General features: G+C 52.8%; 2 protein-coding genes across 4 annotated transcripts in view; one reads left to right on the top strand and one right to left on the bottom strand.

The window, feature by feature from the left end:
* Positions 1–420: 420 nt before the first annotated feature.
* On the top strand, positions 421–9,216 carry SNF8 (SNF8 subunit of ESCRT-II). 3 transcript variants are annotated; one of them, XM_040497260.1, is made up of 8 exons: positions 421–567; positions 934–984; positions 3,871–4,009; positions 5,324–5,428; positions 6,078–6,150; positions 7,090–7,231; positions 8,120–8,194; positions 8,992–9,216. In XM_040497260.1, the coding sequence occupies exons 1-8, from the start codon at positions 514–516 to the stop codon at positions 9,127–9,129; spliced, it is 777 nt and encodes a 258-aa protein (XP_040353194.1). In that variant the 5' UTR covers positions 421–513; the 3' UTR covers positions 9,130–9,216. The 3 variants fall into 3 exon arrangements, with proteins under 3 accessions (XP_040353194.1, XP_040353196.1, XP_040353195.1); XM_040497261.1 differs by lacking the exon at positions 421–567 and adding an exon at positions 576–717; XM_040497262.1 differs by lacking the exons at positions 8,120–8,194; positions 8,992–9,216 and adding an exon at positions 8,004–8,104.
* Positions 9,217–10,606: 1,390 nt separating this feature from the next.
* UBE2Z (ubiquitin conjugating enzyme E2 Z) overlaps positions 10,607–24,336 on the bottom strand; it is a 14,947-nt gene continuing 1,217 nt past the window's right edge. Inside the window, exons 2-7 of the mRNA XM_040497259.1 lie at positions 22,905–22,977; positions 20,768–20,955; positions 18,601–18,712; positions 15,582–15,694; positions 15,050–15,140; positions 10,607–12,701 (exon numbers count right to left, since the gene is read on the bottom strand). Of these exons, the coding sequence (XP_040353193.1) occupies positions 12,531–12,701; positions 15,050–15,140; positions 15,582–15,694; positions 18,601–18,712; positions 20,768–20,955; positions 22,905–22,977 (748 nt within the window). The 3' untranslated portion in view covers positions 10,607–12,530. The remainder of the gene's footprint in view (positions 12,702–15,049; positions 15,141–15,581; positions 15,695–18,600; positions 18,713–20,767; positions 20,956–22,904; positions 22,978–24,336) is intronic.

Below are 24,336 nucleotides of genomic sequence, written 5' to 3' on the forward strand. Positions count from 1 at the left end.
TCTGGGGCCAGGCTTTCCGATTCCAGAGTCCAAGTTCTTAACTGCAAGACCTGCCCCAGTCAGAACCTCCGCGTTTGACTCCAACGGGGTCGGCTCCATTAGAGCAGAATGGGTTGGGTTCCATGCTCAATGTGGAAGCTTCGGGGAGACTCCGCGCCTGGCCCCGTATCAGGCGACCGGAGGCTGGGTGGCGGCGGAAGGGCAGCCGCGCCAACAAGCGAGGGTCCCAGGCACCCACGTGGGTGGGGGAACGCGCGGCCGACAAGGAGGCCACCGCCACGCGTCCTCGCCGCCTCGTCCTTCCCCGCCGCGGGGCTCCGCCGGGGCTTCTCCCAACCCGGCCACCCGAGGAAGGCGGGGCCGCTCTGCCCCGCGGCAGGAAGTCGGCGCGTAGCTTCCGGCGCGCGGAGATGACGCGCGGCCCGCGCTTCCGCGTCGGGAGCCGGCGGCGGATCCCGGGACGCGGAGACCCGGGGTCCCGGCAGCGGGGCGGCCCGCGGGCCCGGGGCTGGGATGCATCGCCGCGGGGTGGGAGCCGGCGCCATCGCCAAGAAGAAGCTGGCCGAGGTGAGGGGACGAAGACCGACCCACAGCCACCCCCGACCCGACAGGGACTGAAGTCTTGGAGCGGAGAGCTCTGTACCCTCAAGTCGCCCCCCATCGCAGTCTGACAGCAGGCTGCTTGGGTCCCGGGGAACTGAGACTCTTAAGGTTCCGGTGGGTTGGGATGTCAGCATCCCCGGGTCCACCAGCCCTTTCCCGCCGCGTCCCCAAATTTGGCTACAGACCAGTCGTCTATTGTTCTTCCTCATCCTTCTCCCTAAGAAAAACCATTTAAAAGACACCCTCCTTTTTTCATACTTCAGCCGGGGCAGTACAAGTGGGAGCCCCCAGTGCCCACTCTCAACTCACGCCGGTCTCTTTGTCTGACAGGCCAAGTACAAGGAGCGAGGAACTGTCTTGGCTGAGGACCAGCTGGCCCAGGTGAGTCGGTTGGAGGACTCCAGGCAGGAAGGGAGACCCGACCGGGTGGACAGGACGCCTTTGATGTAAACTAGATTGTGTGGATTAACATTTTGAAATCTTTATTTATTTTTGAGAGAGAGCGAGACAGAGTGTGAGCGGGGGAGGAACAGAGAGAGAGAGGGAGACCCAGAATCCGAAGCAGGCTCCAGGCTCTGAGCTGTCAGCACAGAGCCTCCCGCCAGGGGGCTGAACTCAAGAACCCCCGAGGTCGTGACCTGAGCCCAAGTCGGAGGCTTGACCGACTGAGCCACCGGGGTGCCCCTAGGTTGTTCCGATCAAACTAAAACTCGACTCTTTGGCAAATCTTGGTTTCTGGACTGCTCAGACCATTTACCGACTTGCTAATGACAGTGATAGCTGACATCTTTGAATGATTACGTGCTTTTATCCTCCCATGCGCGTGCCCGTTTTTTCTCCACCCTGTCTTGTTCATTCATCCTGACAGTCCTGTCAGGAGAGAGCTCCGTTCTTCCCAGTTTAGAATTGAGGACATTCAGGTGGTTTGTCCAAGGTTACCTGGATAGTAGTTGGTAGAGCCGTTTGACTTAGATCTTTGGAGGCTTTCACTTGACCTGCCGGGGGATGACCTGAAAATATTGCTTACTCTGTGCCATCATCCAGCACCACCGCTGTCCCCTCCAGAAGTGCGTGTCAGTGATGGGGTGCGGGGCCTGCGGTTTCCTTTTCTAACACTTCCCTTTTCTGTCCGTGCCCCAAGTTTACTCAGTTATGACGACTGGGGAAGGAGAGGAGGAAGCAGTTAAGCAAGGACATGGGGGTCCTTGAACCGAGGAAAGAGACACAGGCTGTGCTCTTCAAAAGCTCCCACTCACGGGGCGCCTGGGTGGCGCAGTCGGTTAAGCGGCCGACTTCAGCCAGGTCACGATCTCGCGGTCCGCGAGTTCGAGCCCCGCGTCAGGCTCTGGGCTGATGGCTCAGAGCCTGGAGCCTGTTTCCGATTCTGTGTCTCCCTCTCTCTCTGCCCCTCCCCCGTTCATGCTCTGTCTCTCTCTGTCCCAAAAATAAATAAACATCGAAAAAAAAATTAAAAAAAAAAAAAAAAGTTCCCACTCATAAGGGAGATGACATACGGGGAATCAACTGGAAATGGCGATTATAATGTTTCTAATATGGAGCAAGTGAGGAGTTGTTGGGCCAGGAGCGGTTACTCTCCTTGCAGGTAGAGAGTAGGCTTTGTTAATTACAGAAAGGGAAGGAGTCACAGCCATGAGTCAGAAAGTCCCCAGATCATTAGCACCGGTAGCTTTGGAACGCAGTCTGGTAGGCCCCCACCCCTCCCTTAGGGATTCTTTTTTTTGGAGTTGATTCCAAGAAGGTCCATGACCGAAAGATGAAATAGTCGCTGCGCACCTAATTCATTTTCTCCTATTCAGCCTTTCTGTCCGTGGCTGGAGATTTCCCTCTCTCTGAACGCTGCATTCCCTCGTTTTAAAAAGTTTATTTAGAGAGGGAGAGAGAGCAAGCTTGCGAGTACTCATGAGGGAGAGAGAGGATCCCAAGCAGGTTCCTCGCTGCAGGGCTCCATCTCAGGAACCATGAGATCATGAGCTGAGCTGAAATCAAGAGTCAGATGTTTGACGGACTGAGCCACTCAGGCATTCCCCCCCCCCCCATTTTTAAGACAAAATGGATTATGAGCTGCACCTTCAACGTAATGACAGTTTCTGTGGGAAAAAGAAAAAGAAGGCACTACATTAGATGTGCCACTGACTGTTAGAGGCATCCTGTCTTTAGAACAGGAACACATGGGGGGAAAAATGTGTTTTATTTTTTATTTATGTTTCTTTTTAAAATATCTTGATTTATTTTTAAAAATTTCAATTTTTTTAAAATTTATTTTTGAGAGACAGAGGGTGAGTGGGGGAGGGGCAGAGAGAGACGGAGACACAGAATCTGAAGCAGGTTCCAGGCTCTGAGCTGTCAGTGCAGAGCCCGACATGGGGCTCGAACCCGTGAACCGCGAGATCATGACCTGGGCTGAAGTCGGCCGCTTAACTGACTGAGCCACCCAGGCACCCCTAAAATATTTTTTTTAATGTTTTTTAATTTATTTTTAAGACAGAGAGAGAGAGAGAGAGAGAGAGAGAGAGAGAGAGAGCATGAGTGGGGATGGGGCAGAGAGAGAGGAAGACACAAAATCTGAAGCAGGCTCCAGGCTCCGAGCTGTCAGCACAGAGCCCGACACGGGGCTCGAACTCATGAACGGTGAGATCATGACCTGAGCTGAAGTCGGACGCTCAACCAACTGAGTCACCCGGGCGCCCCTAAAACCTTTTATTGTTAAGTAAACTCCACCCAATGTGGGGCTCAAACTCACAACCCTGAGATCAAGAGTTTTGTGCTCCACTGACAGAGCCAGCCAGGCGTCCCCCAAAATGTGTGTTTTAGAATTGAGGAAAGATTATAGCATCCAAGTCAGCTGACAGCAGAACCATGAAGGAGAGTTAGGGATAAATAGAGAAGGAACAAGGGGCGCCCGGGTGGCTCAGTCGGTTGAGCATCTGACTGCGGCTCAGGTCATGATCGCGGTTCGTGAGTTCGAGCCCTGCATCGGGTTCTGTCCTGACAGCTCAGAGCCTGCTTCAGATACTGTGTTTCCCTCTCTGCCCTTCCCCTCCTCGGCCTCTCTCTCTCTCTCAAAAATGAATAAACATTAAAAAAAAATTTTTTTTTAAAAGAAAGGGGGAATAAGAAACAGCATAATAGTAGGCCTGGAGGAAATGGGTTATTTTAACCCTTGCCCTGCCACTGGGCCAGGAACTTATTTTTGACATCTATCACCTAGCTGGGCTGCCCCTAACCTCCTCCTTGTCCACCCTACAGATGTCAAAGCAGTTGGACATGTTCAAGACCAACCTGGAGGAATTTGCCAGCAAGCATAAGCAGGAGATCCGGAAGAATCCAGAATTCCGGGTGCAGTTCCAGGACATGTGCGCCACCATCGGCGTGGATCCTCTGGCCTGTAAGGAGTTGGCTGTAGGGGTGTGGTATTCTCCTAGGGACAGGAGCGCATCTCCTTGTCATCACCGTTGTCAGGGCATCTTCTAGAAGGGCCTGCAGGGAGAGCCAGAGGATGTAGTCTTTGGTGCGGGCCTGGCAGGGTGGCTGAGGGCCCGCTTTGATGGGAAAGCTGGAGAAGCTGGAGAGTAGGTTGGTAGCCAGTGTGCCTGACCTCCCCTTGAATGATCTACAGTGGGATTTTGTAGTGGGTTTTTTCCCCTATTAAAAAAGAATTTCGGGGGCGCCTGAGTGGCTCAGTCGGTTGAGCGACCGACTTCGGTTCAGGTCATGATCTCATGGTTTGTGGGTTCGAGCCCCGCGTCGGGCTCTGAGCTGACAGCTCAGAGCCTGGAGCCTGCTTCAGATTCTGTGTCTCCTCTCTCTGCCCCTCCCCTACTCGCTCTCGCTCTCTCTCTCTTTCAAAACTAAATAAAACATTAAAAAAAAAAAAAAATTTCATTTTAATGAAAGTAGCGTGTAATTATGCAGTCGGTCAACAAAGGTGAAAAGAGAAAAACAGAAAATAGAAATCTCCTGATCCTGTCCCCTAATTGCAGGGATACATATTAACAGTCTAAGGTTATCTTGCTGGACACATACATTGTATTTATAAACTTTTTTTTTTAACATATTGGATTATGCTATAATTACTAGTCTATAGCCTGCATTTTTCACTCCATAAACTATGGCCTTCAATGGATTTTTGAATGCCTGGTCTGCATATTGTTTTTTTTTTTTTTTTTTAACGTTTATTTATTATTGAGAGACAGAGAGAGACAGAGCATGAGCAGGGGAGGGGCAGAGAGAGGAGGAGACACAGAATCCGAAGCAGGCTCCAGGCTCTGAGCTGTCAGCAGACAGCCCGACGCGGGGCTCGAACCCGCAAACCGTGAGACCGTGACCCGAGCCGAAGTCGGTCGCTCAACCGACTGAGCCACCCAGGCACCCCTGCATATTCTTTTTTCTTAGCCTTGTCCCATTATATTTCCCTGTATGCTCTGGGAAAGGAAAACTCAGTTTCCTAGTATCCTGGAGCCACTTAGCCAAACAGAAATGCCTTTTAGAAGGCCCACCCTTTACAACTGTGTGAGCCTGTTTTTTAGCAGGAATTTCCAAGAGTTCCAACTGTTTGGGGATCCTGAGTAGTAAATGGAGCACAAGGTGTTAGGCTAGGCAGGGCAGGCTTCCTACAGGATAGATGTTTTGATCTAGCTTTGAAAGAAACTATGGACGTAGGCTAACATATGACCTAGACTGTTGCCTTTCTGTCTTTTAGCTGGAAAAGGATTTTGGTCTGAGATGCTGGGCGTGGGAGATTTCTATTATGAGCTGGGTGTTCAGATCATCGAAGTGTGCCTGGCCCTGAAGCACCGGAATGGAGGTGAGTGTGGCGGAGTCTCTTGACTGGGCTTTGGGCTTCCCTGAGAGAGAGAGAGAGAGAGAGAGAGCCCTGAAAGATGAGCTTTTCCAGCTTTCAGTCTGCAGGCCAGTGAGATCTTGAGAAACCGTTTGGTCTTCTGAAGCGTCTCAGCCGCTTCATGCCCTTGAATCTATACCAGGTCTCCATGGCCAGGGGTAAATGGAATGGCCTGGATGATTGTCTCTGTTCTCTAGAGACCTTTGCCCCAGGGAGGTCCAGCCCCTGGTTAGTATAGAGAACAGTAGGGAGGTAGGAGCTAAGGCCTTTTCCCCTGATACACCTGTCTGGGTTATGACTTTATCACGAGGAACTCTAGGTCTGCCCTGCCACTCCCAGGAAAGTAGGGTGATGCCGAGTTTCTGTGCTCCCCAAAACGTGACCTCCAAAATGGGCCTCCAGCGGCGTCCTCCTAATGAGCGCATCGAATGGGCTGTGTTGAAGTCAAGAAAGCAAGCGAGCTTAGACCCAGTTAGAAATCACCGGCCGTAAATAGATAACAGCCTCGACGTTGAGCGAGTGTTTGTAGCTTTTCGGAGATGCTGCTGCCTTTGCTTTTTTTTAATTGGTTTGGTGTAGCGGACTTCATCTGCTTTCCTGTCCCCTCCAACAGGTCTGATAACTCTGGAGGAACTACATCAGCAGGTGTTAAAAGGAAGGGGCAAATTCGCACAGGATGTCAGCCAGTAGGTCGTGCCCTCCAGTCCCTTGGAGCGTAGAAAAGCCTTTCTAGAAATCACATGAAATCTTTTCTCTTTACGGCTCGTATGTCTGGGCTTCTTTAGGAATCATTTTATTCCAGCATGTTTTTTTAGAATGCCAAAAGTGCACAGATATAAAAAACCAAAAACCACCTGTAACTTCTCCACCGAGAGATTACAACTGCCAGCGTTCTGGTGTATTTCCTTCTAAGCATTATTTATTTATTTTTTTCATGTCTACGTATGTATTGTTGCTTTTTTTTTTTTTCTTTAAACTTGGGGCTGTGTAGACCCTGGATTACTTGGGGTTCAGGAAGCTAGCGCGCCCGCACGGAGAAAGGCTGGGGAGAGGGGTGGGGGCCAGAAGATAGGGGAGAGAGATTGATCTGGTTCGCCAGCCTCTCTGTGGGACCTCAGGGTGAGAAAAGGTTTAAAAAAACAAAAAGAAATGCTGTCAGTATGTGGGCTGGGTATACGAACCCACCGTGTTGCGGGTTTTCTTTTTCCCTGGTTTGAGTTAGTGGGGAACTAGGGAAAAGCCACATGGCAGTAACCAGCCGGGTGGCCCTCTAAAATGGAGAAGCGTTTTGCACTTGGCCGTGGTCCACGCCGCTCCCTGCTGTCCCCTGCCTTTAGCTCCTTCGTTCACATTTCCTGACGGGCCCCCGTAGGCGTATTTTTGACCTCTGTCTGGGGTTAGGATGGTCTGCTGAGTGCGCGGGCTGATCGCCGGGCACCGTCGCTCCCTTGACTGGCAGCGGCATCATTTGGTGCCCTTTGACCCCGCCTCTTCGCTAATGTCACTGAAGGTCGCCCGCCCTCTTGGGTCTTCTCTGGGGGCCTCCTGCCAAGGGCCGAGCCGGAAGTGCGTCGTTGCCAGGTCCGCTCGGCCCAAGGTGTTTCAGCAGCGTTTCCTCCCCTCAGAGACGACCTTATCAGGGCCATCAAGAAGCTGAAGGCGCTCGGCACCGGCTTTGGCATCATCCCCGTGGGTGGCACCTACCTCATTCAGTCTGTTCCGGCTGAGCTCAATATGGACCACACGGTGGTGCTGCAGCTGGCGGAGGTACCGCGGGCCTCGCGAGGGGCCAGGGCTCGCGGGGAGGGGAGGGGAGGGGAGGCGTGTGCGTGCACATGTGTGGGCGGGGCGGCCTGGGCGGGGCTTCTGGCGGGGCGGGGTGGGGGGCAGGGGGGCGGGGCGGGGAGGTGGCGGGGGGGCCGCCCCGCGCGTCTTCTGCCCAGACTGTCTAGCGGATGCACCAGTCAGACCTGAGCTTCTTTAGAAGACGTTTATTGAGCAGCTACAGTGCCAAGCACCGGGCCAGGCTGCGGGGCGCAGAACGACGGGTACCACGTGGTTCCTGCTCTGCGGGAGCTTACAGTCTAGCGGAATAGGCGGACATGCAGACAGCGAACTGTATTTTCTTGGGTAGACGGGTTCTTTGAGGTCTTCTTAAAACTGGGTGTCGATTCCGCAGAACAAATGTGTAATCTTGTTTACCGTTCCCCCTGTTCCTCAGCACGTCCCCCCCCCCCCAAATCCTTACCATGGCTTTAGGAAAGAGGGGTTCGGGTTTCTTAAATCTATACCCCCGAACAAAACTCAAGAAGGAGAGGGCTTTTCTCCCTGGGGAATGGTCACCGTCCCTTCCTGTCCGTTCATTGTCCTGAATCAGATCATACTCCAAAGTTCTCTGAGAAAGTCTAATGTTTTAGTACCAGGGACCCCACTTTTTAAGACTCACCCCACTCCCCCCACACACCTCGTCACCCTGAAAGTTGCTTCTCTCTCTCTCTTTGCTGGGACTTCTAAACATTCTTTTTCTGTGCTCTCATAGGCTTCGCCCAAGGGCAGTTCTTTGTCCCGTGTGGGTAAACCCGTTGTTCCTGGGCGGATGCTGGGCTCTTAGGGAAAGTACGCTGTTACCTGACTCCCCATCCCTCCTTCCTTCAGAAAAATGGCTACGTGACCGTCAGCGATATCAAAGCCAGTCTTAAATGGGAGACCGAGCGAGCGCGGCAAGTGCTGGTATGTGAATTTTGGAATGGCCCAGAAAAGATGGGCCCCAGATGGGAGGAGGAGGGCGGACAGGCAGCACACGGGCAGGACCTAGCCTCGCTCCGCTGGCCTCTTGCCTTGAAGGCCCGCAGAAGTGACCCCACGTCTCTGAGGGTGGCCCTGAGAGGTACAACTGAGGCAGGCTCCTGACTGCGGCAGGCGAGCCCCCCCACCCCCCCTCCTGTCTCCGGCCTGTAGAGCCTGGTCAGACCACGTAGTTTGTATCAGAAGTAACGCTGTTAATACAGAGTGAGGGGGTTGTGAACTACTTAATGACACATCCACGATCACATTGTTACATTGCGTGTTGTAGTTACAGTTCTGTAGATACAGATTTCGTGGCGCTAACGAGAGGCCGATGTTACGGAGAAGGAGCGTGAGACTATAAACCCTGGCCTTCAATACCTTCTTCCTCATCCAGGCAGTTAAACTAGATCTCCTTTTTTTTCTGGAAAGCAGGGTAACAGAAACATCTATTTAATGCTGTGGGGCACAACCAGCCCCTCTTGGGCCTCTTTCCAGCTGTAGGAATGGGGAGTCCATTCTAAGCTAACACAGCCCTTTCGTTACCTTCTCCCTAAAGGTTTACCCTCGAGGTAACGGACGCGGAACTAAGCACGGTGGCTCCCATTGTGTAAATACGGGAAGGCACTCGTGTAGATGTAGCCTGAAAACCCCACTGAAGCCAAAACAGGTGTGGGGGGTTGTCAGTCTACCCTACGGGGGCTCCCTTGTCCCAGAGGATTCTTCCTCCCCGTTCCCTCCAGGAACACCTGCTGAAGGAAGGGCTGGCCTGGCTGGACCTACAGGCCCCCGGGGAGGCCCACTACTGGCTGCCCGCTCTTTTCACGGACCTCTACTCCCAGGAGATTACGGCCGAGGAGGCCAGAGAAGCCCTCCCCTGACTCTGGGAGCGCCCGGGGGGTGGGGGCCCGGCAGCTGGCAGGGAGAGGAAGGGAGAGCGGTTGGCGAATAAAACCCGAACAACTTTGCTTTTGTCTCTGTTTTCTTTCAAGAAGAAAGAGTTCCAGGTTTTCTTGCGCCCTCTGTACGCTTCACCCATTGGCTTGTTTTTTCTTAAAGTGCCTTCCCGTAGCATCTTTAGTGGAGAAAACCTCATTTATCCAGTAAGGAGGACCCGAGTTACACAGAACAGCGAGCACGGAGGGCAGGACCTCTACGGGCCGGTCTTCCAAGCTCACGGCAAAGCTGGGTCTAGAACGAAGGCTGTCCGCCTCCTGGCTCGACAGCCTAGTCTCTCTCTAGCCCTGAGGCATAAATCACAGCCCGCTGGCTCAAAGCTGGTCCCTAGAAAGAGGTTTTGATCTCAAACCAGCAGACCCTCACGGACCCGTAAGTCATAGCCACTCGTCCGGTCTCATCCAGCTTCCTTGAGGCCCTGCAGGTTCTGACAGACACGGCTGAGTGTGAAACAGAGGTCAAAGTCAAGTGGTGGTTAGAGGAAACCGTGGAATCTGGGGGAACTGACCGACAGTGGCCCTACACGGTGGTAGTTCTCCCGTTTCCTGGTGGCTTTCGCTCTCCTGTTGCTCACCGGGTCCCTCTAGCCTCAGTGGCGGCAAGGGCATCGTTTACTGAGCACCTACCCCATTTGCGAATCCCCTCTAATCTTCACGACTTTACTTGGGTAAGTAGGTCTCCTTAATGTCTCAGGCGAAGGGTCCAAGTCCTCTACCAGAGGCCACCAGGCGGAAGAAGCAAAGAGAAAAGCCAGAGCCTAGGTCCACTCCCACCAGACCCCCCCACTTTCCCGTATCCTGGCTGCACACGGCACGGGGAGGCATTTCGCGAAGTTTCTCCCCACGCCCGTGGTCAGCCAGGAGGAAAAGCCTCTGCAGCGGAAAGCGGGGGCCTCCCTTTACCCAGTAGGGACGGGGGTGTGGGGCGGAGGCTGCGCGAAGCAGCGTCTCCACGGTCTCCGAACGCTGGGCTCCCGAGGGCTGGTTAAGTGCCAGAAAACAGAAAACCCAGTGGTTTGGATTATGCCGAACGTGGACACCCTGTCCTTACCAGGGGACACTCGGGCCAAGCCCAGGTGCCCAGACTCGAGGCCTGCCCGTCCTTGTGGGACCTGCATCTCTCTGGAAGCGGCTGAGGCCGAGGTGGCACTCCTCTCCTTGGCGGCCCGAGGGGGGGGGGGGGCTCACGAAACTCTCTTCTCCTTCTGGTGGGCGGGAAACTGGTCACCAGCAGCCCTGCATCCATCTACCCAGGTCACGTTGCCGGGAGCTTCCAGCTTCGACAGTTCACGGAGCGCTTTCTTCCTCCCTGACGGTTCCAGACCCAGGGGAGAGGTGTGGTTGTCGAGGAGACCCACGCTCCCCTCACGCAAACCCTCCCACACCCACAGGCGCTTCCTCCTTCTGCCAAAACAAACTTTATTGCACCAAAAAGAAAAAAAAAACAAAAAACAAAAAACTTCATTTATGTACAGTCAGATATAAAGACATCTCTTTGACTCCTGTGCATATATTTCCTCAACTCAAGATTAGGGCGTAAAAGTCGGGCCGGTATGCCAGACATGCTCTGCCCATGGCAGGGCCAAGGAGAGGATTGTCACTTGAAAGTGGGAACACTTAAAATGGATGACAGACGACCACTGGACCAACAGACCAAGGGCATTCTTCTAAGCCCTGCGCTAGCTCTGGGAATGGAAGAGGGAAATGGGAAGCAGGGTCCCTGTTTTGAGTCTCGTTAAGAGACTCCGCCTTCGGTATCCAAGATAAACTTCCGTTCCCCAAGCCCACGTCCTGTCCAGTTTCTCAGCTTCCTGCCCTCCCAAGTAGGACATTCTCCTTTGTGCCCCCCACCCCCGGAACAACCCCAGGGAAGTCCCACCACGACCCCCAGGCAGATGCCTCCACGGCAGGGGCGGGGCAGGTACGCGCCGTCTCCTCTCCCTTCTCCCTTCCACGTGGCTGGATGCTGCCTGAGGCCCTGCGTCACATGGGTCACCGACACCCCACTGGGAGCCTTAACGGGAAGAATCCAGAAAATATGGGGCGAACACACCAAAAAGGGGAAGGCTGGATTCCCTCAACGCCCAGTACCACACGGCACCTAAAGCCCATTTTTCCGAGCCAACCGGCTAAAGAATCACTGTAGCTAGATACAGAGAAGCGACACAGCCATGGGACACCCCTTAGAGCCAGCGGCAGAGCAGCTGGGAGGGAGAGGGAGGGGAGTGGCGAGAAGGGGAGCCCAGAGTCCCAGCCATCCCCTCCCCCCGCCCCCCTGCCATTGGCTACCTTGCTCCCCACAGGTTCCTGGGCATTGAAGTTGAGGCGGGGGGGGGGGGGGGGGTGCGCGGGAGGGGCTGGGGTGAAAATACACAAGGACAGCCAAACGGAAACACAACAGGATGAGCATCAGTCTCCCTGCCGCACCCCGCCCTCAGAAGTGCCCTCATCGTGGCTACCAGCCTTTTTGAAAATCTGTAAGAAACTATTCTATGTAGTGGCTCCAATCCCATATACACAGCAGCTGGCTGTGTGGGGAACTTCTCAAATCAGTGATTGCGGGAACAAAATCAGCCTCTCAGGGTGCCTGTGCGGGCTTTAACCAAGACTCGGTTCGGTCCCGGTGCCAGTCCCCTTCCGTCTTCAATCCGGGAAGGGGCGCGGGAATGCGGGGCAGAGGAGAAAGGTGCTCAGGTGCTAGGTAAAGCTTACTGATCAGCAGCCTAGACTCCACCACTGTTCCTTCTCTTTGGTCTGTCTAGAACAGTGACTATAAATTAGGAAACACAGAATTATGCTGGCCCATGGGAAGTAGTGGGAGAAGAGAGGCGGGGGGAAAAGGGCGCTGGGAAGCCCTGCTTCGAGACTGCAGACAGACAGACAGACAACCACCCAGACTGCGTAAGTGTCACAGACACCCCCCCCCCCCCAAGCTCCCTTCCAGATAACCCCATACGTCGCGTGGGCACACTCCCTCTTGGGATTACAGCCTGTCTCCCACCTATCCCTAAGGAGCCGGCCCTGTGGAGAGGTGTGTCAGTTGCCGTGTTTTTGCCAGAGGCCCTCGCCCCGGGTGCTCCTGCATAGGTACCTGGGCCCCTGCTATGGGATGAACATGGCCCCGGATGCTCGAGAGCCAGGGAGGTCAGATCAGGAACGGCCTCCCCACTCCCACACCCTGGGATCCGAGCTTGCTCGGTTCTTGCCATCTTGCAGGATGACGTCACGTCTGGAGGGAGATACACACTGCCTCTCCGTCCCTGGGGTGGGGGGGAAGGGACTTTGCTGGGACTCTTGAGTGGGGGAAGGGGAGAAGGGAGCAGGGTCTAAACCCTCAGGCTCCCGTGCAGGTCTGTCTCTGTCCCAGACGAACTGCTATCAGAGTCCATTTCGGCGTTCTCATTATGGAGCCTCTCCAGCACTTTCTGACGAATCAGTCCCAGGCGCATCAAGAGGGACTGGTAGTCAAAGTGGCCACGCTTCTCTCCAAAAGGGTCCTGTGGGGGAAAGGAGACAAGCGGGATGGAAGATTCGGAGTCTGGACGGCTCACCCTAGAGACAGCAGCTCCGGGCCCACGCGGGACGCCCGCTCCGCTTCCGAGTCCCGGGAGCGGAGGAGGGCGTCGCACCGACAGGGGCCAACAGCGGACGACATGACACAGGACTAGTTCAGGAACGTTATGGCAGGTGAACCACCCCAGACAGGTCTGGCTGGGGCCAACGTGAAAATGTACTTTTGTTCCCTGAAATCAAGCCACTATGCGGGAGGTCAGAGGAAAGGAGAGGTAGATAAGGAACAGAAGCTGAAGACCAGAACCGTAATCGTGAAGCGTGCCTGGGTTGGTTTTCAATTCACTTCACAAAAACCACACGAGAGAAAAATTACCCTCCTTTCCCACACTCAGCAAAGGGGAACTTGCTTTTCCAACGTCACAGGCAGGTCGAGAACTCAGGAGCTCTGACTTCCAGATTAAGCACCCGTGCACTCTTCCACGGAGACCTGTCACCACCTCCCTGTCCAGGTTCCTGGGCATGACTCCAGGGCCACCCAGCTTAATCCTAGATCAAAGATCTCCAAACACTCTGCAGAGAGGGGTTCACGGTCCCGAGAGTCTCAAGAAGAACTATGGTTGGAGCGGAGAGCAAAAACAAAAGGAATTTAAAATGCCACAGAGAGAACAGGGCGGCCAAGCAGCGGGGCCGGGGTTCAGGCGAGGGGACCGCCTTCCTCGAGAGTCCCGAAAAGCCAGCCGGTTTTCCCCTCACATTCTGCTTCTCGCACATAAACGCCTTCCACACTCTTACCTACACGTCACCCTCAGGGTCAGGGGCCAGGGAACACAGATCCCAGTCCCCGGGGCTCCAGCGTGTTGCCACTTACGAGGGCTACGCTCCGCCGAGGCTGGACGCCACACTCCCTCCGAGGCGGTCAATTTTTCAAACCTTCCCTTTTTCATCCCGGGCTCCACAGCCACCCACTTCCCTCCTCCCCAGACACTGCTCCTCCCTCTCCTTCTCTCATCACGAGTTATTTTTCCTCCACAGGGTGAACGATGGAAATGCTTTTAAATACCAGCACTAAGGGTTCCTGAAACCATGGGAGGAAGCACCTCCCATGTCCTCTAAAAACGGGGTTGGGAAACAAGTTAACCCCGAGCCGCCCCTGCCCTCTGAGGTTGTTTCGTTTTGTTTGTTCAAGTAACCTCTACACCCAACGCTGGGGCTCAAACTTCCAACCCTGAGATCAAGAGTCGCACATCCTACCCACTGAGCCAGCCAGGCGCCCCTGCCCTGTGAGTCTGCACGTGGCAGGTGGGTGGAAAGTCCGTGAAGGAAGGAAAGGGACACCGCCATTTCTAAGCAGCAGCGGAGGAAAGGAGACATTCACCCCTGCGGCTGGTGGTGAGGACCGGGCGGGGGAAATGGCTCAGAAAGAGCTGGGGAGGGGCCTCAAGGACATGTCAGCCACTTACCCAAGTCAGCAGGATTCTAAAGCAAGATGGCCAGTAAATGAGCCAAAAGACACAAGACCTGGTCCTCGGGAGAGCAGGAGTCTCGTCCTCTTAACAAGCGGGTTTTTTTAATATTTGAGACCATTTACAATTTGGTTTAGTAAGAATCTCCTCTTGAAAACAAGTCTAAACTCTGCATTCTTTTTTTTTTTTTTTAAGGAGTTTTAAAGTTTATTTTAAGAAAGAGAGCACGTGAGAGAGTGTGCACTTGAGAGGGAGGGCATGAGGAGGGGAGGGAGGGAGAGAGAGAGAGAGGGAATCCCAAGCGGATCCCAGAGATTGTGACCTGAGCCGATGGAAGCCTAACCGACTGAGCCACCCAGGCGCCCCTAAGCGCTGCATTCTTATTGGAAGTGGAAAGTACGTTTCCCCGGTACAGGCAGAGACTACACAAGGGCTTGCTATCTTTTGCCACGGGAATCCTCCAACCCACAACGCCACACATCCAACGCTTCCCTCGGCCTCGTTCTCTGAGCACCCCTCTGACCTAGGGACCGAACTCCAATAGGAGATTCGCCCTTGTAATCGCGGAGATTCCCAGAAGGCCGAAAGCTCTCGAGTTTGAAAAGACTACTACGAAAGGAAGGCATTCCAGATGAGCAAGCAGGACAGTTCGGACTCTACTCGTGAGCGCCTCGTTTAGGCCAAGAACGGAGAAGCGATGCCGCGTGTCTCAGGCAAGGCAGTCTCCTCTCTGGGCCGCGGCCGCTCAAACTGGGCCAAGCTGCTCTCGGCTCTGACTTCTGAGAGCCGAGGGCGCTATCCTTGCCGGGGCGGGGGGCTTACATGGTCTGCGGGAAGGCGTCTGGAGTCAGTGGCAGGGGCTGCGTTACCTGCATAGTCTGGCCCTGAAGGTGCAGCCGATCTTTGCAAGCCACCTCATAGAAGTCGTAATACTCCAGGAAGGACTTCTCCATCACCCCTCTGGAAAAGAGGCAGAGAAGCTGACGTGAGGAACACGGCGGGGGGAGGGCTCCCCCCTTCGTCGTCATCTAGCCTCGCTGCCAAACCAAGTGAGAGTTCCCGAGCCCGGGTGTGGCATCCTACAGAAATCTTTCGGTGGCAAATGGAAAAAGGAACAGCCGATGGCCCGTGGCTGATTTCTCTCCTACCTTAGGGATGATTCAAGGAGAGTGACTGTTAATACTTTCCCAGCAGGCTCGGCACTCTCCCAGGAAAGAGAAGCTCTCCGAACTTCCTCTCGAGTAACCCTCGGGCACGAGCCACATCTTTCCTTTTTCCGTATCTCCCCTGGTGCCCAACGCTGGATTTTGCCCCGAAGACTCTCAAAGGTACGAGCCAGCTAAACCTCCAAAAAGAATACCGAGTACCAAGTGGGTACTGACTCTCCTGACGCATACATACCGTAAAGGTTCAGGGCAGGGACACTTTCCTTCCATCATGTCGCAGACCGCCACTCTGATGGTCTCATGCCGAATACATTCATTGTAATTTTTGCTGTCTCCTGGATGCCTCTCCTGCAACGTTAACAGATACCAGAGTGTGCAAGTACAAAATTTAGGCAAAGAGAAAAGTCAACAGGAGGAGACTTCACGATGAGCATGGGGGGCACGGGACCCACGCAGACGAATCCAGAGAACACCTTTCCGGCTGGGTAGCAGATCCTCGAAGAGCAACCAAGTTTTTATCTTTGGGACCATTCACCTCCCCCGCCACGAGGGCCAGTACCCATCCTCCGTTACGGGTCACTCGACCTGTAAGCAGCAACCTAGGTCCGTCACCGTTTTCCTAACGGTGAAACGAGAGGCCTCTGAGGTCGATTCTGTGGGAAAGAACCAACGGGAGGGATGGTGGCGGGACAAAAAAGGCACACTTATCAGGAGTCTCAGTGAAGAACTCTATAGACACCAGGATGCTTCCCGGTTAACTCCTTTTCAGGTCTGCAGGGATCCGCCATCACTGCACCAACTAATATGAATCTATCGAAGGGGAACCTGAATCTTCCAAAAGAAAACTCCAACTTGGAGAAAGCCGGTACGAGCGCACGGGTATAAATGGAAGGGGGTACAGTTTTCCATCCTCGTAACTCTTCCTTTATTCTTCAACGCTCCTCCTGCCACCAGCCCGGCAATCAGAACCCTGGCCTCGGATTAAAAACCCAGCAGGAACAAGAAAGAGATACACACCCTCGGCGTATTGCCACGGTTTCCAAAATGCACCACAGTGAGATCACGGGGGTGCCGTGGGGCGTGTTGAACGTTTTGAGGAGAGCCACAGTAGTCCCCACCTGTCAAACACCACGCAAACTACTAGCTGGCGCTCAGCAGGTCAGTTCTCTGAACCCCAAGCAGGCTCCACGCTGTCAGCACAGAGCCCGATGCGGGGCTCGAACTCACAAACCATGAGATCAGGGACCTGGGGCGAAATCGGGAGTCGGACACTTAACTGACTGAGCCACCCAGGCGTCCCCCACGTGGGTCAGTTCTTTTGTTACCCGCATTATGTTCTTTCTGGTGATACGTTATCTTTGGGACGCTGGACTGTCAGTGACTACTTTGATGAACAACAAGTAGCACGTGAAAACAGCGGGGAAGACAAGTGAGGACAGTGGATCGCATCTGATTCCAAGATCTTCAAGGTTGGGTGGGGCCCGACAAGGGTACTCTTCCTGTCATTAAGCCATTTTAGTCACTTAAGAAAGAAGTTGCTTAGCCTTAAGACTTAAGAAATGGGGGCGCCTGGGTGGCTCAGTCGGTGAAGCATCCAGCTTTGGCTCAGGTCACGGTCTCACGGTTTGTGGGTTTGAGCCCCACGTCGGGCTCTGTGCTGACAGCTCGGAGCCCGGAGCCTGCTTCGGATGCAGTGTCTCCCTCTCTCTCTGCCCCTCCCCCACTTGTGCTCTGTCTCTATCAAAAATAAATAAACGTATATAAAAAAAAAAACAGACTTAAGAAATGGATCAGCTGGGCACTTCCTTCCTTCTGGGGAGCTGTGAAAAAGCCACCTGGACACCAGGGGGCTGTGAAGTGAGAATGTTTCGGGGTATTAAGAATAAAAGTCACAGGATGCCTGGCTGGCTCGGTCAGCGGAGCGTGCGACTCTTGACCTCAGGGTTGTGAGTTCGGACCCCACAGCGGGTGCAGAGATTACTTAAAAATGAAATCTTAAAAAAAAGAAAAGAAAAGAAAAGAATCAGTCACCTCTGTTGAATTTCCAAACAAGGAAAGACCTTAAAATCAGCTCCTTGGTTAGTGAGTAAGGCCCTTTTCCATTTCTACCGAAGCCTGAAATCAAATACACTGTTGGGAAAGGATGGTTTTGGGAATAACTTTTGTTCATTCTTAAAAGGTACTTCCCTTTGTTCCAAATAGTTTAAAACTCAGTTAACTGTTTTAATCACCTAGACAGAATTATAATCTTTGGGGATTATCACTCTTTTCTTGTACTCATGAGTAATCCTGGCAGGCAGTTTTAAACAATGGAAGAACGCTGGGTTCCAGGCAAATGCTGGGTTCTACCATGATCTGGGTGTCTTTGTGAAAGTTAATCAACCTCTCCACGTGGCCAACACCTCATCTGACAGTGGGGATAACAACATCTACCCCGAGTAGAGATTAAATGAGATACTATATATCAAAATTCGGCCGTAGCTGGCAAATAGCAAACCTTTGGAAAATCCGACTTTCCTCTGCCTTCTCTTCGGTAGCATTCTTTTTTTCCTTTTTTTTTTAAGGTTTATTTATTTTGAGAGAGTGCATGTGCGCATGAGTGGGGGAGGGGCAGAGCAAGAGAGGGAAAGAGAGACAGAGAGAGAGAGGGAGGGAGGGAGGAAGGAAGGGAGGTGGGGTGGGGTGGGAGAATCTCAGGCAGGCTCTGCACCGCATCATCAAGGCAGAGCCTGATGCAGCCTGATGCAGCCTGATGCGGGGCTTGAACCCACGAACCGTGAGATCACAACCCGAGCCAAAATCAAGAGTTGGGACGCTTAACCGACCGAACCCCCCAGGCGTCCCTTGACCAAAAAATGCTTGCCCTGGCTAATGACTAGCTCCTGTGGCTCTTTAGGTAACAGCACTTGGTAACTCCGGGAGTAGGAGTCACTAGGAAGTACCGTAAGGGGGTACTGCAGAATGGACACGTGCAGAAGAAGCCACTGGCTGCAAAACAGCCCCCAAAGCAGGCTTAGAATTAATTTCCGGATGACTCCACTCATTCCCACGTTGCAGATTCACCCAAGTCACGTGGCAAGAACTTGACGGTGTTATCCGGGCTTACGAGGAAAAAAACCTCATTTTTTAGGAGCCCACGAACCAGCTCCCTTTTCCTCCTATGGTGACAAACAAATAGGACCCCGAAGCAGACCTCTCTGATCTCTTCAAACCCAGTATTCTGCCCACAGTTCCGCGCCCCGCCCCGGTCTTACCTGCTCAAAGCCAGGCTCATTGTGATAGGGGTTCTCAGTCATTAGGGACTGGATGGAGATGAGCACAGAGGAGATGCTCTGGGCTGGGCTCCAGGCAGGGCCGGTCCACGTACTGCAAAACACAGCAGAGGGGAGTAGCCGGGTGAGGCCAGCGCGAAGGCCGCCACCGAAAGACTAGCGCACCAGTACCCTGGGGCCTGGCCACACCACAGCACCATCAGTGACTCAACGTTTCTCTTTCACTATTAATGCTCTGGAATTTCCCAGCCTGTCTCACCCTCATTCACCAGAAGTCAGTCAACTGCCTAATCCTCTTATCAAGTGGGACAAAAGAAAAGAGGGTAAAGCAAGCAAGATAACTTTGAAGGGATTTTCATTGGGCTAAGAAAGAAACAGTAACCAGGGAAGGTTCCATTCATCAAAATGAAAGGAATAAGGTAAGAAAACAGCCTCAAAGGCAGTCTAAATGTTAACCTGTGTGGATCTCAGAGCTTCCTTATTTAAGGGTGGTGAAGGAGTCAGGAGGAGACAGAAGCGGAGATACAGGCACAGAGGGGCCCGGAGCCATCTGATTAGAGGCCATGTTGGGGGGGGGGTGTTGATGATCAGGGATCCCGTTCTGGATCCAGCCCCCAGAGAGCGTCAAATTCTCTGAAGACTACAGAACGCTGCCAAAGGACAGGAAGGGGGTAGGTGGCATTTCTACACTGCAGAGGGTCTGAAATAATAGAGTTGCAAAGCATCCAGAACAAGACCGGTCCTCTCCTCCACATACGTGACTGCGTATCGGAGGAGGAAGGCAGCTTGGACATGACATTTCTTAGCTCAGCTGGCACCTGATCTGGAGGCTGAACACAACCTAAGCCAGGACAGGCTTGTTCAAGCTGACTGGCCAATCTTCTACCCTATGACCCTTCATGGGAAAAGTTCACGATGTCAAGGTAGCTTCTCCTTTTCTACCCCACCCATTTCTGCCACTTTCACCCTGCCATCTTACTTCCCCTGTTTTCTACTGTGGGCTGTTGTTTGTTCAAAACAGTTTTATCCTGGCCTAGCGGCGAACTTTGTACAGAGACGCTGTCACGCACAAATGTCACACGGAAACAACGGAGTGCCTCACCACTGTGGGCTATATATACCGCTATCCTCCAGCAGAGACAAAAACCCTGACAACATAAAAGATCTCTTTAAGGGCAGCCTCTTTTGAAGGACTTCCTCACTGCCACCATCACAGAACACATCCCTGGATCTAAGAGATTAAAAAAAAAAAAAAAAAAAAAAAAAAAAATTCCTGATCTCCAGTTTGGTTCAGCTGCCTTTTCCCCCACGCACACTGGGAAACACGCTGGACAAGACAGACATTGCTGGACAAGAGAGGAAACAGTACCGCCGGTTTGGGCAACTTTCCCAACTTCAACCTGTACTTGTTCTCTGCCCCAGGGAAATTCACCCACACGAGAAAGACCTATCCAGAAGACGTTTCCACTCTGAACTGGTAACCCCCAAAGGGCAATGAAAGGGAACGAGTGAGAACTGCACGGAGCAAAATCTCAGTAGCACCCAGACTCAAAATGTTCCTGGAGCTTGTTTCTGACCTGATGTGATTTCCAACCTCGTTTTTCATTCAGTTGTTAACATATCAGAATCGTGTTCATCACTACCACCGCCTCCAAAGCCACTCGCTGAGAGACTCAGAAACAAGACACCCAAAACCTTACATGGCACAGACCCGCAGCCTTTCTCAACCTGTTCAGGAGAGAGGTTAAGCCCTGAGGCCCTAAGGGAGTGGTTCTCAGGCTGGACTGCGCCAGACATCGCCTGGAGGGCTTGGAAGACACAGACTGCTGGGCCCTACCCCTGGAGTTTCTGATGTGCTAAGTCTAGGGTGGAACCCCAGAATCTGCAGGGCCACAAGTTCCCAGGTGCCGTTGGCGCTCAGGGAGAAATGGCTTCGCTGAAGCATCCGTTGTGGGTCATAAATTAACTTCTCTCTTTTGCACCTAGAATGATATACGGTCGTGTACCATCCTGGGGAAAAATGAGGAAACCGTCACTCCAGTCATTTGCTGTGTTCCGTGCTTCGGACGAGGAACCCTGGTTGATACAGGCTGGCCTGCAGTAATTATTTGCTAACAACCAACTTGGCCACTTAGAAGTCTCCTCTTACCCTAGAATACTCAAGCAGACTTTCCCATTGCGGTAGAAGTTGGGGTTAAACCTCACTGTGTTATTGCCCGTTGTCATCAGTTTGACCCGAGGTGGGTGGATGGGATAGTCGGGCGGACACCGAAACACGAACAGGAAGAAACCCCCTTCATAAGGAGTGTCAAATGGGCCTGTGATCAATGCATGAATCTGCAAAATAAAACCCCATCTCAAAATTGTGAGGTGATGTCCCATCCCAACCCCTCCTGGCTTCCACTTGCTACCCACACCAGAGGCAGGACCTTCATCTGGTTTCCATCCTCCACATCCTCACCGTGCAGCCTGAACAGCCCGTCCTCACTCACACCGAGAAGTTAAGTCTGGAATTCTGAGAAATCCCACCCCGGTGGAGGGGCGCCTTACTCAGGGATTACGGTTCTAAGGTTAGAGCCCAAGGTGGAGATCGAACCGCGTCAAAATCACCCTCCCTCGAGGGTCCCTGAAAACTCCCTCGCGGCGGGCTTTTTGTTTGGGCCTCCCTGATCAGTGTTAGCTATAACAAATGCAGATGGAACACCGCTGTGCGAGTTAAAGTAGGCATCTGTAAAATATTATCCTAGCGTGTTTGATTTTAAGAAACGAATACATGTTTTCACGGAGTCCGTCCGTTTGGATCTGCCTAGGTTAAACATGCCTATGAGGCAACTCCACCCTGTTCACGTGGTACAAAGCTGGGGGTGGGGGGTGTAAGATGAATGGAAAAGAGCAGAGGGATTGGTGGCCACAGCACCAGTGGCAGTCACAGCGCCGAGCTGAGGGCTGTGACGGAGGCCGAGGGTGTCTGCTTCCTCTGCATAGGATCAAACCGACTGTGGAGGATGTGGCTCAGGCAGCCTCCAGCTGGGTCAAAGACACACAGAGTAACGGGGAAAACTCAGGGTCCATTTGGAGCCATCAGACCATCCCCAGAAATTTCCCCGATGCTGTAGGTTAGTTTAAAAAGGAAAAAAAAAAAAAAAAAAAAAAATCGGCAGCACTTAGAACGCTAGACTCTTTTCCTCTGGCCACAATCATTGAACGAGCCTTCCTCTCCTGAAAGGAGGAAAAGGTGAACGGACCCCGTTATATTTCTTTTTCTACAAAGGCTCCTAGGCATTTAGGTTCGCTCAGAATTTTAACAGCAAGACGAAAGAGGCCCTGCAATCCAATGCCTCGGTCCCAACTCTGCGCGGGTGGCACCCCGGATTATCTTTTTGCCCTCAGTCATTTGGAATAACAAGCTCAAATGGCATCAACATGACATCAGTTCTGGGACCCGGGGGACTAGCAAAGGAACGGTGACACTTGACTGAGGACAAGCTGTCCCAGGAAAAACATTTCCAACCACATCAAAAGAAAAAAAAAAAAATCCATGTACAGGGAAACCTATTCAAAACCAAAAAATAGATACACCAACACTAGAACGTCTGAACTTCTAACTGTAAGGGAATGTGAAACTACGGAGAGTTTCCTCGATTTAGGAAATCTGATTTCTTCACAACATCGGATCAAGTGAACATGGACTCCTCGGGGTAGAGCGCTCCATGACAGAGAGGCCTAGGTATCCATGCCAAGGGAATTTACGCTTCCTCCGTGTTTATGCGGAGGGCAAGACAGGAATGGTCTTTGGGATGGAACGGATATTCGACAGTAACCAGTAAGGACAGGAGCCTGAACAAGGCCCTTTACGCACAAACTGCTTACTCAGGCTCACCCCATCCCAACCTTCTCCGCATCTGATTTACAGCACCCTACTTAAAAGCCAAGAGTGGCAGGATGGGGGAAGAACTGGGTAGTTAAAAGGAACAGGGTGAGCACATAACTTATCAGCCAAACTGGAGCATTTTTGAGAGTGAAAGAGTGTCCTGACAATAGCTCGGCTGGGACAAGAGGCATCAACAGGGATTTTCCAAGCCAGACCGACTGGCACCCAAATAAAAGACACCTGTTCAAGTCTCTGCTCCACCTCACGGGGTGACCTTGGGCAAGCCACGGACTCTCTTGGGATCTCGATTTATTCATTTCTGTAATCAGAGATGTGGGCTGGATAATCTTTTAGGCTCTTCCAACTTTCTGGGCCCAATTTCCCAGTAGCCCCCAACCCCTTCCGAGTTACATACCTTAGTCATGTCAACAGTATCAGGAACAACGAACATTCCTGGAGGAGGCTCCTTATAAATGGACATGATATCCCTGTATAACACCAAGAGGAGGTGGGGAAGGGAGTGAGGGAAAGGAGAAAAAAGGGGAATCCCTTGAGCAGAACAGTTGTGATCACCTCAATGAGGCCAGGGTTTGAGAAAGTGGTGCTTGGTACCACAAACGTCTGCACTGTCTCGCTGGCTGAGAAACCTCAGCTGAGTACTCGTCAGGCAAGCAGAGAGCGGAATTATTATCAAAAGGGCATTGTTTCCTCAGGGGGAGGGGGAAAAAAAAATCAGAGATCCCAATGGCATCAGATGTCACCCTGGAAAAGCCACATCCCATTTACTCTCTCTTCCTCCCACAGGGCAATTCATTCACTCCCCACCTCCGAGATTCCCAGGTACTACCACTGAATGCTAAATGAAGAGTGCTCAGTAGCTGGGAAGACATCACCAACTCCACTAAGAAACGAATGCTGTAAACCATACAGTGGACCGTTGTTGGCAAGGGGACTGTAGGAAGCAAGTGAGCTAGCGAGGGGCAGTAATGGTCTGCCTGCCCAGGAGTCCAAGGGCGGGGGAGAGATCTCTTCAGACTGGCGGGGGGGCGGGGAACGGGAGGGGGAGGAGGACCCTCTGAAATAGCCGAGAATCTCACACCGGGAAGGAGAGAAGGACACGCAGCGGCTGCTGTAGACGGGAGGATTTGTAGGGTGTATTGCACAACCTAGAATGCATCAGCCGTCAGCAAGGGTCTAAAGGACACTCTAGGTGGGAAAAGCCTGGGGACTTGCTAGGGTACATAGGGACATCAAGGGCACACAAGTGACAGAGCAGAGGGGAAAAGGTACTGGCGCAACTCACAGGTAAGTCAGGGATGGAAGACTGTACAGGAGTAGAGAGGGGGGTGCTGAGGTTCTGAAGTTAGAGGTGGCAACCCGGATGGAGCTGGCATGTGTCAGGCACTGGGCCAGACACTTCACACACGGCGGGCTGCTCAATTTTATCACCACCTTGAAAGGTAGGTAGAGACACGGGAAGGGACTCCGAGCGTGGGGGATGGGACTACCCAGGGGAGGATGGCTGCAGTGGGGGGTACGGGGAGAGGAAGAGGCTGGTCATCAAGAAACAGGTCTCAGGATTAGAAGCAGCTAAAAAGCATTACTCTTTTCCTATGCAGTAAACACTACACCAAGCATTTTTGCAAAAAAAACCCATGATCTATTAAATGACAGGATCTAAGGTCAGTCACCCAAGAAATAGGCACAGAAAGGACTTGGGCCTTTGTTCCTATATTTGAGCAGGGTGGATTTGCTTCAGAAAAGTAAACCAGATGATCCAGAGGGAAAAACACAAGAAAGTCTTGAGTGGGATATTACAAGCCAGAGTCAGACTGGGGGGGGGGGGG

This window comes from Herpailurus yagouaroundi, unplaced genomic scaffold (genome assembly GCF_014898765.1).
Source record: "Herpailurus yagouaroundi ecotype Mexico unplaced genomic scaffold, PumYag 189, whole genome shotgun sequence".
In the NCBI taxonomy this organism is placed as follows: Eukaryota; Metazoa; Chordata; class Mammalia; order Carnivora; family Felidae; genus Herpailurus; species Herpailurus yagouaroundi.

What these genes read in the sequence shown, in the direction of transcription:
- SNF8 (XM_040497260.1), top strand. Translation starts at nt 514, where the DNA reads ATGCATCGCCGCGGGGTGGGAGCCGGCGCCATCGCCAAGAAGAAGCTG. An exon ending in CCAAGAAGAAGCTGGCCGAG is followed by an intron (nt 568 to 933) that starts GTGAGGGGACGA and finishes TTTGTCTGACAG; the next exon opens with GCCAAGTACAAGGAGCGAGG. An exon ending in CTGAGGACCAGCTGGCCCAG is followed by an intron (nt 985 to 3,870) that starts GTGAGTCGGTTG and finishes TCCACCCTACAG; the next exon opens with ATGTCAAAGCAGTTGGACAT.